Source organism: Diabrotica undecimpunctata, chromosome 4 (assembly GCF_040954645.1).
Source record: "Diabrotica undecimpunctata isolate CICGRU chromosome 4, icDiaUnde3, whole genome shotgun sequence".
In the NCBI taxonomy this organism is placed as follows: domain Eukaryota; kingdom Metazoa; phylum Arthropoda; class Insecta; order Coleoptera; family Chrysomelidae; genus Diabrotica; species Diabrotica undecimpunctata.
The window spans coordinates 53,686,906-53,702,252 of record NC_092806.1 but is presented as its reverse complement, the minus strand read 5'-3'; the positions used below and the strand labels follow the sequence as shown (position 1 = coordinate 53,702,252).

Here is a 15,347-nt window from a genome sequence, read left to right as displayed (position 1 = left end):
ATATTTATGTTTATACTAGTAATAGTCATTATGAGGTTCAAGCTGTTTAATGTTGAGTCCATTAATCTCCTCAGTACCTACTTAGTATGCACGTAAGAAGTTATACGTCTATTATATGATTTCAACGAAATAAATATATTTTAAACAGTTTATTTGTATATTTTTTTAAATATTAAACTAATTTTAATACTTAGTATTTTTAAAAAAGTCCTTAAAATAATACCAGTAATTAAAAGAAAAGTAAGACAACAACACGAGGTGTTTAGATTGTACAAATTACTACGATTAAGATTACTTTTTAATCTCCTTTTCATCCTATTTTTATTAATCCTATTCCCGACGAATACTACCCCAAATACACAAAAATTATAATACATAATATATTTACTAAATTTAACTTTATAAAATGGTGGTTAAAGGCTGGTAAGGGGTCTTGGAGGCGACATGAAGCTGCCGATGCTTTTGTCGTAACTAAACTCTAAGAAATGCCCACTGTTTTTCAACGAATGATTTGGAGGTTTTAGGAATAAAACTCAGCTCTGCCATCAAATCCTACTCTCACGTCCACGAAGACATACCATGTCGCGTAACCACTGGGTGCATGGCGTACAATGGGGGTGCGTTATGTAGCAGACGAGAGAGGGTAAAAAGCGAGTTTCTGGCGCCTAAAAACTGGAACATATCGGCTAGAGGAATGAACCCCAACAGAAAATTCGGTTCTCCAAGGATGGAGGTTAAGTCGTAAGGCCAGCGACCTTACACTTGTGAAAATTCTACAGTGCTAAAAAACCCAATCAGCCTCGGTTACCGGACGGAAATTACAGTAGACGAAAACAGCAACGAAAATGGACCATGAATTACGGAATCTGGAATATACAGGGAATCCGGAACAAGCAACAAGAAATTATGCAGGAATTTGTAAATCGAAAATTAGATATAGCCATTACACCTAGTATCAGCACACAAGAGGTCTAAAATCGATAATAGATTATTTCATAACAAGACAACAAACTAAGTTAAGAGTCTTCTTCTTCTTCCTATGCCGTCCCCATTAACGGAGGTTGGCGACCACATTTTTAAAAGCTTCTCTGTCTTTTGCAACGTGGAATAATTCGTCTATAGTCATGTTTGTCCAGGAGTTAAGAGTACAGGACGTAAAGGTGAATAGAGGAGCAGAGTGCGGCTCGGACCACTGCCTGATAATAGGAAAAATATATACACCATTCGTAGACAGGAATCAGACAGACATCAACAAAGAACACAGAGAAAAAATAGAAAGAACTACGTACACCTTAGACAATCTAGATAACACTAGAGAGCACACAGTTACTTTACTCCTGGAGACTAACACAAAAACTACAACAATCACACAGATCAACGACGGATGAATACGAACATATAAAAAACTGCACGAAAGACGCAGCGCTAGAAGCCTTAGGGCCACAGGTAAGGAGAGTAGATAAACCATATTGGTGGGATAAAGAAGTGGAAGAAAAGATAAAAAGAAAGAAGGAAGTATATCTAAAAAAGTTATTACAACAGAGGGACGAACAAACAAAACAACAATATAAGAACTTGAATAAAGGAGTCAAACGAGAAGTGGTGAAAAAGAAAGATAGTGCATGGGAACAAAAATGCCAATACCTAGACAACCATATAGGAGGGACAAAGAGCTCTGAAGCCTGGAGAACTATAAAAACGATGAGAACAACGACAAAAAACCAAGTCATAATAAATAGAATACCAGAGAACACATGGGTAGAGCATGTTGAGAACTTATTAACAGAGAGAAGAGAAAGGTTTAAACAGACAAATGAACAAGTGGAAGTAGAAGGAAGAATAGAAATATCAATAGAACCAAGTGAAAGAAGCAGTTAAGGGAATGTAATTAAGAAAATCTCCAGGCCCAGGCGGAATACATCCAGAGTTGATTAGGTATGGATCATCAAAACTGTTTGAAATGATCCGAAAATTATTCGAAAGATGCTTAAACGGAGAAGAAGTTCCAGAAGAATGGTGACAATCGTATATCTCTCCAATACACAAGAAAGGCACCGATAGAAAATGATATTAAAGACAAACAACCCGAAGAACAAGCGGGATTTAGGGCCGGACGCTCTACTATGGATAATATTTTCACATTAAAAATTGCAATGGAAAAACGAGTGCAGAGAAATAAAGAAACCCATATAGCTTTAATAGATTTGGAAAAAGCATATGACAGTGTACCGATCTCCCAACTATGGATGGGTAACTTGAAAATAAACCCAATTCTTATTAACGCCACTCAAAAATACTACGAACAAAACTTTGCAAGAATTAAAATGGGACAAGAAATCACCTCTCCTTTTCAAACAACAAAGGGACTAAGACAAGGCTGCTGTCTGTCACCCACCTTATTTAAAATCTATTTGGACAGATACTTAGTGAAATGGGTAAAACAATGTAGAAACATGGGAATAACGGTGGAAGAAAACACGCTATATACACTTTTCTTTGCGGATGACCAGGTAGTAATTGCCGAAGACAGCTACGATCTTAGCTATATGGTAAGAAAACTGCAAGAAGAATATAAGGTGGCAGGTCTAAACATGAATATGACAAAATGTGAATATCTCTCAGTGGGAACAGATGAAATATGTGACCTAGTCTTGAAAGACGACAAAATCAAAGGCGTGCAATCCTGCAAATATTTGGGGGTCATTTTCAAAAAGAAGGGAAATAGCGCAGATGAAATCAGGGAAAGAATAAACAAGGGCAGAGCAGCGACCCGTGCCTTAAACTCTTTTCTCTGGCAAAAAACAATTCGACGAGAAACCAAAAAACACATTTACGGTAGTATATTCCAAAGTATTACACTTTATGGTTCGGAAGTATGTGACGTCACCAAAGCTAATAGAAAAAAACTTATGACGACAGAAATGGATTATCTGAGACGAAGCTGCGGTAGATCGAAACTGGAGAGAGTTAGAAACGAACAAATAAGAAACGAAATGAAAATGGAGCAAAATATCAATGATGATATAGAAAGAAAACAATTAGTCTGGTTCGGACATGTTTAAAGAATGCCAGAGTACAGATGACCTAAAAGAGTACTGGAATGGATCCCTCCTGAAAGAAGAAAGAGAGGACGACCATGGAGAAGTTGGCGCAACGATATTGAATAAGCAATGGCGGCAAGAGAAGAGGCAATTGCATATGACAGAAAAAGATGGAAATTGGGGGCGGAGAAACGGCGACAACCGTAATCAATCCGTTATTAAAAAAAAAAAAAACACTTATAAAATACATCCACCGGGATAATAGCCATTTCGTAATTATTACATTAACAGTAGTAGGTATCAATGATAATTATCTACATATCGACGTACGTTTCATTTAATATTTTGATTTAACTTGCTTGAAAATTAATCATGACGCACGAGAAACGATAGAGTGGACGTACTATAAGTTAAGTATTAAGAGATAAATTTTCCTATCTACGTATGATGGTATGATAATGACCAAGGTAAATTCAAATTTTTTTTTATTCATTTTCCATTTTTTTGAAATTACATTTATTATTGAGAGCATTTTTGAAATCAAATATTTTACCAGGTCATCGAGACAAATAAAATTTAAATTTTTATGAAAATGTTTAAATGTATCATTTTGTAATGGACATCTCTGTTTTGTAAAATGTAATTTATTATGTAAAATATAGTGCCCAACTTCTGGGCGTTCTTTCATCCCATCCACGTTTAATTTATGGTTGACCACTTTAAATATTATAAAGAAATCTGAAGTCAGTCAAAAACAGTATAGGCGCACGTGCCTTCTCGGCTGTTTCACGCTGTCGATAGCACAATGCTATAAGTTTCTTCCACATACTCAGCAGGGTATAATATTTTCGTCTTTCACTCGTGTTTAGAGTAGTTATTTAGTCATTTACAAGTATATTTGTTACGGCTAAATGTCTACACCTTTCAGAAAAGCGAGTAAAATCACAAAAATAAAAAAGGCTCAGTACAAGAAATCTCACGAATATAGAAACCAGCATAGTGCTGAGCTATGTAACACTGTGCATTCGTCTAACAATACTGATTTTGAGGTTAAAATAGATGAAAGTACCGTTATTACATTCTCGCTTTCACGCTTGTTTTCGGAGGATAATTGTCGACTATGCTGAAATGTAAAACGTTCGACAAAGATTAAATTTTTCAAAACCAGTATTCGTGGTCTTGCTTTCAAAATTAATGTCGAATGTGAATGTAGTGACCGACAAATAGATTCATACAACGCGATAGATAAAGCATTAGAAATCAACCGGCCCATGGTTTTCGTTATGAGCTTGCTCGGTTTTGGTTGCAATGGTTTAGATTTTTTTTGTGCACTGATAGATATTACTTCTTATTTCGGTAAAACAACGTATTACGCCATTTTAGAAAACATTTTATTTGAAGCGAATTCTGTTTCCGATGTTTGTTTACAAGAAGCCGGTCAAATGAATAAAAAGCAAATTTTGATGGCGAAAAAGGCGACAACGAGAGAGGTCGTTTAGCTGAAAAAACTGCTCAGCAAGAGGAAGAATAGGCCTTTAATGATGATGACTTATTTCTATACGGTCCAGGAATACCAGATTAATCAATTGTAAGTGATCAAGTGATTCATATTTTAATAAAAATATTACGAGAAAAAAAATTAAAACGCGTTGTTTCGTACAACTGACAGTTAATCTCCAGTTAATCGAACCGGCTGGTTCGATTTGAATTAATCTTGGTGCGTTTTACTTGATAACATGTCCTACATGCGAATTCATCATAATTGGGCCAAAAAATGAAACAAAAAATAAAATTTTGGCCTAAAAAATGGTCAATTTTGTATATTTTTTTTCATAAGACCGCCATTTTTTATCTCATATTTTTTTAAAAAACGGAGCTGAATTCGCATATCCGTACTTTTTGATATGCCGTTTGAATTTTTTTATTTAGGCTTGCTAACCCGGAGATTAACTGTCGACTATCATCATCATCATCATTGGCTCCACAACCCATGGTGGGTCTTGGCCTGCTCAGGGATAAGTCTCCATTCTCTCCTAGTCTTCGCCTTGGCTTTCCAGTTTCGTACTCCCAACATTCTCAAGTCTTCCTCTATCTGATCCTTAAATCGGGCTCTGGATCTGCCTTCCCTTCTCACTCCATCTGTTCTTTGGTTATAAATATGTTTTGGCGGCTCCATCTCATTCATTCTCTCTATGTGACCTAACCACCGCAGCCGGTTTATTTTGATGGACCTAATAACATCAGGTTTGTCAAACAGGCGGTAAAGTTCGAAATTATAGCGTCTACGCCATGATCCGCCCTCCTGTACTCCTCCATAGATATGCAGGAGGATTTTACGTTCAAAGCATCTTAAACGTTCTTTATCACTCTTTGTCATCGTACATGTTTCCGACGCGTAGGTGAGAATGGGCTTGATAAGAGCTATGTATATCACTAGTTTCGTTCTTTTTGTATCTAGGCTTGTTGTTAAAAATTTTTTTAATCCATAATAGGCTCTATTTGCCAGATATATCCGTCTGTTAATTTCTGCACTTACTGTATTATTCTGATTAATTTGTGAGCCTAGGTATAGGTCGACCATAGATGAAGAATTTTTTTTCTTGAATGTGGCCCCCTCTACATGGAAAAATATGGAAAAAAGAAAAAACTTGTTTTTCAGTCCAAGAATTAAATACATTTTTGCAAAAAATGCATTTTGTAATATAATAAATAAGTTGAAAAAAGTTTATTGACATTAAGCCTTTTTTGCATACCAAAAGTGTACTTATCCTCGTCATTGATAATCAGTCCATATTTCTGAGCTTTTCCCTAACATACGTTCTAATGATTTTATCTTTCTAACTAAATCTTTCTCTCTTTCTTACTTATTAACTAAGTAATGCAACGTTTTTTGTGTACCATATCATATATTACCAAAACCAATTCTTCCTTTACCTTTCCCTTAATATTCCTCCTTTTTGTAATAGCACTTTCATCAATTTTTACATGCACATGTAAAATTAGGAATATCCTAAACACTAGAAAGTCTGGCTTAGCATACCTACCTTGAAATCCTAAATTGCTCCTAAGTCAAGAATGTTATAAAGACACGTGCATAGGCCATCGTCTTGAAGCAACTTTTGTAGTATAAAGACGCGCCATTTGGTCCACTACATCAGCTCCCTATTTGGTTTGATTATAAAAACTTACTGTTTCAAGAACAAGATCGACAGCAACATCCACTGGTTGATGTAATGAGCTCAACAAAAGCACATTTTTGTAATTCTTTCCTGGGTATGTAGTGTGTTATTGCCAATGCCTTGGTCAATTTCATCGATTTGAAGTAGTTATCTGTAGTAACATTTTTACCCTTTCCCAGTTGATTTTCCATTATCAAAACAACGTGTTCACCGACGCTTGTATCTTTATTGCGTAGATGATCAGTACCAGTCTAAGAGTAACCATTTACAATATATTTTGATTTTTGATCAAATAAAAGGCATATATCGAGCACAGTTTGATTTAATCTTGCCCAAGTACTTTCGATCCCTAGATCATCTTCAGGGGCATTTCGTCAATTGCGGCCTATCCGAACGGCCTATGATCTAGGGATCAAAAGTACTTGGGCAAGATTAAATCAAACTGTGCTCGATATATGCCTTTTATTTCATCAAAGTTCATTTATTCGAGCATTCAACCTTATATTTATATTTTGATTTCACTTAAGTCAAAAGCCAAAATTCATGCCAAACTTATCCGGCTTATTTGATATGTACTGTGTGAATGGGCAAAATTTGTCAGTTTTGAATCGTTCAGATCTCGTTCGCTTTACGTCAAATTTGAGATATTTTATAATATCTTTGAATCTGTCTCGTGGCATAGTTTGTCTAAAAAACTGAGGAGCCTATACTGTTGACCACAAGCTGTTGGTTGGGAAATTTTTGGCGCCGTAGACTCCCCTTTTGTACATAATAGCAAGTTCTTTCAAAGTTAGAGTCCATGTGTCATTTTTCAAACATGGATGTGTTTCTGTAATAGGGCATTTTTGTATATGACGTAACATGCTCTCGTTGATTGTAAGATGCCAAGCACTTACCATACAATTATTCTTTACGTTCCTTTTTGAATACGAAGTAGAACATGATTCCTCTCGACAAATATTGTGCTGAGCGCGGCGTCCTATAATGACAGTAAAGGTTCAATGAATATGAAGAAACTAAAAATCATAATCTTACCAGGTATTGATCCAGAACCAAACTTTCCATGTTGTTCCGTCTTTCGATCGTTTCGATGTGCTATCTCCGATTGAAATAGTTTTTGCTTGTTGACCTCATTTTCTCTTGCGACTTTTCTTAGATGCACTTGGATTTACAATAATATTAGCTGAATCGTGTTGTTGGTAAGTAGAAACAGTGTTTACATAAATTGATGACTCTTGTACAATAAAACTTTTTAACTGATTTGAGGCATTAGTCATTTGAATCACTATTCTGTAGTGGTACGTATTCTTCATCGTCTGACTCCTTATAATTTTCTTCAAATTCAGATTCGCCTTTCGAAACATCTTCTATTTTTCTTCGTATTTCTTCAAGAAGTTCAAGTTCTGATAGTCCACGTCGAGACATCTTTACAGTCGTCTTGAATTTTCACAAATGAACGAATGATTCAATATTCCAGAACCGAGAATCAGCAAAATTTAATAAAGCGCACGATAAACAAAAAACTTTCAACGAACAGTAACACCTTCTAATAGAAGAACACCTTCTTATAGAAACAAACGTAAATAAATATAATAGACTGCCGGTTTGATGACGTATTTTTATTGACATCTGTCAGTTTCACTTTCCAAACAAACCTTGTTTAGTGCGGGTAATTTGTATTTTTCGTTATTTTTTCATTTTTTTTTTACAGAATCTTTCCGCTTTTTGGAATATCTCAGTATTCTAATAGTTACTACAACAATTTTACAAGGTTGTGTAAATAATAAAGCACGTTGTTTTATAAAAATAGCAATAAACTGCATGTCTCTGTAAAGTAAGGTTAGGCATAAAATACGAAATTATTATATTATTAATATATTACATATATTATTATATTATAATACAAACTACAATAACTTCAAATCGCAACAGGGGCCAAATTGGCTCCTCCGACTTTCTAGTGTTATGTACCTAGAAATCTGTGAAAACCTCAAAGTGGTTTCTCGAATTTCGTTAGGTCAAACTGCGATATGTCGACATTAAAAATATAGTTTTCGGTTTAAATCCATTATTACAGTAAAAATATTAAATATTCCGCGCTTAATAATATATAAACAGATGTTTAATGCCACGTTAAAAAATATCTTACTGTTTACTCGCATCCAGAAATGAAAAAAAAAAAGAAAGTATATTACAAATCAATTATACTACAAGTAAATATATAGTTGTGCGTGCAAAAACCTACGAACAAAATTATGCAAGAAATAATATTATGTTTATACATTTTTAATCAGTTGAAATAACATAAACGAGTTTTTGGACCATCCAAGTTGAAGTATTCGATTTTAAACTATATTAAATTTTTATAATAACCGTTTGTCAAGTTTAGTATTACGAGATTATGTATACAATAATCTTGCATATTTATATTTCCAATACTTACTCAAAGAAAAGCAGTGTGGGAAACCCAGTGATGTTGTAATGCGTTCTTACAACAGTATTCTCAGGTCTATTAACATCAATAGCTGCTAGAACAGCGTCATCTTTCAATTCTTTTGCAGCTTCTGCATAATCGGGTTTTAGGGTTTTGCAAAATCCACACCATGGTGCATAGAACATTACCATTAATGGCCTCAGCTCCTTTTTTAATAGTTTCGCCAGTGTCTGAAAAAAGTTCATGATATGAGATGGAGTGACAAATGGGTGACTGATCAAAGTTTTGACAGTTTAGTAACAGGTATAATTAAATGTATTTTTACATTCATAAAAAACTTGTTTTGTGTGACCAATGAGATCATAACATAAATTAAGCGTCATTCAATCATTAAAATGTTGAAATTACAGAGCAATATGCCTCACACAAGTATGTTTCAAGCTAATACAAAAATTTTAGAGAACAGATTGAGAAATTACGTAATACTAGAAGACAAACAGTGACGTAGCCAGGATTTTTTTTTTCGGAGGGTGTCCACTCGTTTAAGTTCACCCTCCCTTTGTACGAAATGTTTAGAAATTCAATCCGCCAATGAATTATTTATTATTTTCTTAATAATTATGTTTATAAATTTTTGTATAACAAAGATATTTATTCTTTTAAATATATTTTTTTAAGTAAAGAGTAGTTTGTCTTTAAAGAAAAAGCTTGTACAAAAAATGATGACAATACAATGGTCTTGATAAAGTATTTTTGTAAGTATTATTAATGAATATGTGGTATATTAGAAACAGTATTTGTAAGCAAAATAATTAAATTTTAATTTTAGGGTCACCCCGAAATTTGAATTTATTTTACAAATTATTCTGTTTTAACTATTTTCGGTTGTAACATAGTTTACTAATGGATTTCTTAAAAAAAATTGTTGTCGTTCTTGTTTCGACAAGCTTTTGAGATAAAAAGGGCCCCTTAACCTAATTCCTAAAAACCGTTATCAGCACAGTTTTTGTTTCTATGGTTTTAACGTCAATTGTAAATTGTTTGTGTATTGTTATCACTGTCAGTGTATTGCAATGAGCATAAATTCTGTTGTGGCGGCGTTAGAAGATGGCCACGGTCAGCGCGAAACTGCGAGAAACGTTGGTGTAAGTCTCTCGAGTGTGCAACGAGTATGGCAACGGTACGAAGAGATCGGTCTGCTTACTCGAAGACCTGGTTCAGGTCGAGGCAGGATTACAACAGCTAGAAATGACCGCTTTTGTCGTTTCTAGTGCTTTGAGAAACCGAACGGTCACGGCAGTTTCTCTTCGAAATCATCTGCAAGAAGTGAGAAATGTAAACATAAGTGAATGGACAGTTAATAGACGACTTCATGCTGCTGGTTTATCTCCTCGAACTAGAGTAACTGGACCGCCGCTTTCCCGTGAACACCGAATTGCCAGATTGAATTTTGCACGAGAACACTTGGCTTGGACAATGCAGGATTTTAGTCGTGTATTGTTTTCCGATGAATCGAGATTCTGTCTTACGGGCTCAGACAAACGTGTAAGAGTGTGGCGACGTCCAGGCGAGAGATATGTTCAAGCATGTGTTGCCGAACGTCTTCCATTTGGTGGAGGGTCAGTTATGCCATGGGGAGGCATATCGTTTGATGCTTGCACGGAGTTAGTCTTTATCGAGAATGGGACATTGACAGCGCATAGGTACCTGACACAGATTCTGGAAGACCATGTTTTACCGTTTATGGTTATACTTGGAGACGACGCAACATTTATGCATAATGCACGGCCCCACACTGCTAGGATAGTTACTGAGTATCTTGACGAGGTTCAAATCACACGATTTGTTTGGCCTGCTCGCAGTCCAGATATCAATCCCATAGAACATGTTTGGGATGAGATAAAGAGACGTTTACGGAGTCATGTGCCGGTCCCCAGAAATTCGAGAGAGCTTCACGACGTATTGGTGCAAGAATGGAATAATCTTCCGCAGAATGTGATCCAAAATCTGATCCAAAGCATGCCTCGTCGTTTGCAAGCTGTTATCACTGCCAAAGGAGGGAATACTCGCTACTGAAGTTCTTAAAATTTCTTTTTTTCAATAAAAAGCACATCAAATTAAAATTGTCCCTTTTCAATATTTAGTATCTCAAAGAAAAATTCTTCATTTCCATTATTTTTAATAAACTTTAAACGACAAAAACGTTGTTTTCTTTAAGCAATCTGTTAGTAAACTATGTTACAACCGAAAATAGTTAAAACAGAATAATAATTTCTAACATAAATTCAAATTACGGGGTGACCCTAATTTTATGCTCGGTAGTGTATTTACTAAACTGCAAAATTCGAAGTTTTCAGTAAAAAGAAAAACAGCTTACATAATAATAGAGAGCATCGATATAATATACTTAGAATGATATTTTTACATGTAACTGATAGATGACGGTATTGACGTCAATTACTAACTATACTATACTTAATTCCACTATTTGGAAGAGTGATTTCATCGTTTGAAGTCGGAGAAATGGGGAAAGACGTATGAAATCCAGTGGCGTACACTAACTTTTATTTCAACGTTAATTATATATTTTTTAAATATTATTTGTTCGAAATATGCCACCGTATATTTATTTACAGGTTTTTACTAACGTTTCGATCTCTATATCCAAAGACCATTTTCAAAGATATAAATGATAGTTATATTTATTTTATGTGTTATTATTATATATTTATATAATCTTATTTATATAATCACATATTATTTATTTTCTTTTTTTTTTAACTTTAAAAACGGTCTCTGGAATAGAGATCGAAAAGTCAGTAAATTAAACATATGAATAAATATTTTGTGGCTTATTCCCCATATTCCCCTTAAAATACAGAATGCTATAAGCAAAAATCTATAAAAAACAAATAAATTTGCAGAAAACTTATTGATGCTACCCGGCTGTCGCGGAAGTTACGCTAAAACGTCTATTGACGTGATCTAATTTTGTTAAGATTCTTTTAAACCAGCGCTCAAATACTTCGGAAGTAATTTCTTCATGATAATCTCCTATTTCTCTTGACTCATTGAGGCAAACCATCACCAAGGAATCCTGTATCACTTCCTATATGGGTAATGATTAAACGTCGTTCCTTTCCTAATGGACCTGTTAATCCTGTAAACCAGTCTTCTATAAATGCTTCGATTTTACTTTTGACATTTAGATCTTGTCAAACTTTTCCAACTGTATGACCTTCGTTCATCCAAGTTCATCCAAAACAATGTTTTTTCTACCTCTAGTTTTACCTTTTTCTGGCTTTTTATTTTCCGATGTGTTTTTAAGCACACGATAGGCTAACGGATACTTTTGTTAAACTGCTACAAATGTCGTCCGCTTAGATAACATTTGATGCCATTTTTCTGCTACCTTGAGAATAATAATAAAAACAATATTCATTAAATAAAACAGACCATCATACAAAAAATTTGATCAAATATCCATATAATACAAATAAAAGTGAAGTTACGCGCCTTTCTCCCTTTTACTTGTAATTTGACAGGTTACGTAAACGTAAAAACAAGGGATCTTTAAATAAAAGTTCTCTGGCCTGTATTTAACTTAAATACAGGCGTCCTGTATTTTATTTATAAAAATAAAGGACGCAAAACTGGGCATGCGTATATGTCAAAATAAAGGTGCTTGTATTACAGGACGACATAAAACACCTCTTCAATAACTCCCTAATAAAAGTGAATATAGTTATAATTTTATGTTTCTACTTTTCCTGTCATTATATCTAAAACGTTGTCTGAGTTGACGTCAATATTCCAGTGACACGACAGTAGAGCAAGTCCAGTAAGCCTTTCAATACCGGTTCTATTCCTCAACTGTATCAGTCGTCATAGTTCTTATTCTTTTACACCATATTAAATACTTTCCTATCAGTTCTGCCAGAGAACAACTTATCTTCAAAATATAAAATAGCTTTGTTAGCTGGTTGCAGCACTTAGACCAGGAAGACAAGGAAATGACATTTTCGTAGTGAGAAGGGTAATAGAAAGAAGATTGGAGGAGGGTGTAACTAAGCAATTTCTGGCATAGTAAATAAGGAGGAGTTACTTAGAAGAGACATAAGTTCCGGCAAAAATATTAGCAGCAGTTACATCCACCTATAAGACGGTAAAAGCGAAAGTACAGACACCAGGAGGAATTTGAGATGAGGAAACGGATAAAACAAGGAGATAGTCTCTTATTCATAATTATAATGTACAAAATAGTAAAGCGAATACGAGAAAATTAAGCCAATCTTGACACAATTATAGGTTATAGGAACCTAATTTCGGTAAAAGGTCGCGATCTTCTCTATGCCGACAAGAGGAAATAGAAAAGGTAAACATGTAAATAAATAGAGAAAACACATAAGTAATTATAGTTAACGAGAAACAAGTAAGTGATCAAGACATAAACAAAATTAAGTGCAAGAGAAAGCATTTAGAAAAGGTAACCACATTCGAATACTTGAGTACAGTGATAAAAAACATCGACAATGAAACCCTAAATGTGTATTAGGTTGTTGTCTCTACATCTTCGTAAAAATTTGATTGAATTTTGACAATGTGCCAGTTTCTTGTATAGAATTTCCAATCTCCGAAAATTTTGAATAACGCTGGGCCCATAACGGTTTCTTAATATTGTTCTGAATCTATTTTCTTATGGCATTTTAAATTAATTAATTACTATTTAAATATAATAATATAAATATAAAGGTTAAAATACGTCAATAAACGTATTTTAACCTTTAATTGTGGCTTATTCCCATTTAAAGTATATTTCCGAAGTGGAAATTGAAACGTCAATAAACGTATTTTAACCTTTAATTGTGGCTTATTCCCATTTAAATAGTAATTAACTTAAATGTGTAGTTGGGAATCGGATTTCAGTGTTCCAGCAATAATAATGCAATACATGATAATATAATAACCAGACAATCTATACCCAAGATTAAGTAGGTAGGTACCGCTATTTAAGTAGAAATTTAGAATGTTTATAAAAGAAAAGGACAAGGGGAGCATGTTACTATCAAAATACTTAATAAAATAACTAAATAATATATACACTAATTACAACCAATCGGCTAAAATTTATGGTGTCTTTTGAGAACAGCTTTACATACAACATTGAAAGCAAATGGCACACCTAGCATGTTATATCTAAGTGACTATATTTTTGAGATATTTAATATGAGAAATTGTAAGAAGCCCAAACATAATTGGAAGCATTTATTTACGTAAGCGGCAAGAACATCATAAGTATTAACCTGAAACATGATAATTTTAGTGGTAATGCGAAAAATATTGTCTATTGGACCAGAATAAATAAAAACTTAATAAAACAAAGACAAACGTGATTAAAGTATTAAAAAAATGCAAAACATTAAAGGTGTATTAGGCTTAAACAAGCAAAGAAAAATACATACTTATAGATAAAGCAAAATATATAATGAACAAAAATTATTAAGTATGAACAAGTAATTATAAAAACAAAAAATATATTAAGGGTACTAATTTTAAGGACAGGTAACGCAAACCTTCCTGCTACACTCTAAACAAATAGCCTTTTAGAAACGGACACTTAATTTGTCTTCATCATTGTTGATGGTGGACAAATGATACACAATTTTCTTTTGGAAAGCTTATCATCTGGAACATTGTGGCATATATTCTCGATAGACAAATCGGAATGAATTCCCAAAAATATTTATATATTCTTCCTTATATCTCGAGGATGATTTACTTTGTTAGATTATGAACAGGCAACATTTTATCTTGAGTCGAATATACATTCCTCCTAACTCATCAAAAGATATTTACCTTAGTCATTGCTTGACATTTGAAACTATTAAAAATGATAGGCTAGATACACATGTATATTTATTTGGTAACTAAAATTTACTACTGGCTTCTTGGGTTTAGTCAAATGAAGAGTGCTTGCTCGTTGACTGCTGACAAAACTATCCAGCAAAGCTACTATGTGAATGCTTCTCTTACCTAAACCTGAGGTAATCAAATAACATATTAAATCAACATGGAGTATTTTTGGATCTCATTTTCCACAGTATTGGAGTTTATCAGAAACATGTCAGTTTATGAGGCATTTGACAATAACTTTCATCACATGGCAGTTACTTGTGATCTAAGTTTTAATGGTAATGTTAAACAATTAGATTATAATACTACATATTTTGACTATTGTAATGCAAATTTTACAGGTCTAAACAATTATTTTTCCTCATTTGACTAGGATACTATTTTTGATGATTCAAATATTAACATCTCAGTAAATAATTTGTATGAAAGTAGTCTCTAAAGGAATATCACTTATTGTTCCGAAAAAACATATAAACCTTCAAAAATTTCTCCTTGGTTTTCTCCAGAATTAAAAAAACTTAATATTCTAGATTCAAACGTACTCAGTCAGTAGCTGATATTACCTTATTTTCAGATCTTAGAACACAATGCAAAACATTATACCGTATTCATTTGACAAATTCCCAATCGTCAATAGGACGACGTGTAAGCCAAACAGGGTCGTACTAATGTACGACCTATGTATCATGATTTTTTTAAAATATTTACTTTTGAAACTGTTAGTATAAGAATTTCTTGAAATTTAATCATTATATCACAATTAAACTAAACTCTAAAAAA

The 15,347-nt window shown here is 33.7% G+C and overlaps 1 protein-coding gene across 1 annotated transcript in view; it reads right to left on the bottom strand.

Annotated features, from left to right (window-relative positions):
• LOC140439521 (protein disulfide-isomerase A5-like) overlaps positions 1 to 15,347 on the bottom strand; it is a 33,165-nt gene that overhangs the window by 10,230 nt on the left and 7,588 nt on the right. The window contains exon 4 of the mRNA XM_072529487.1: positions 8,664 to 8,884. Coding sequence (XP_072385588.1) covers positions 8,664 to 8,884 — 221 coding nt within the window. The remainder of the gene's footprint in view (positions 1 to 8,663; positions 8,885 to 15,347) is intronic.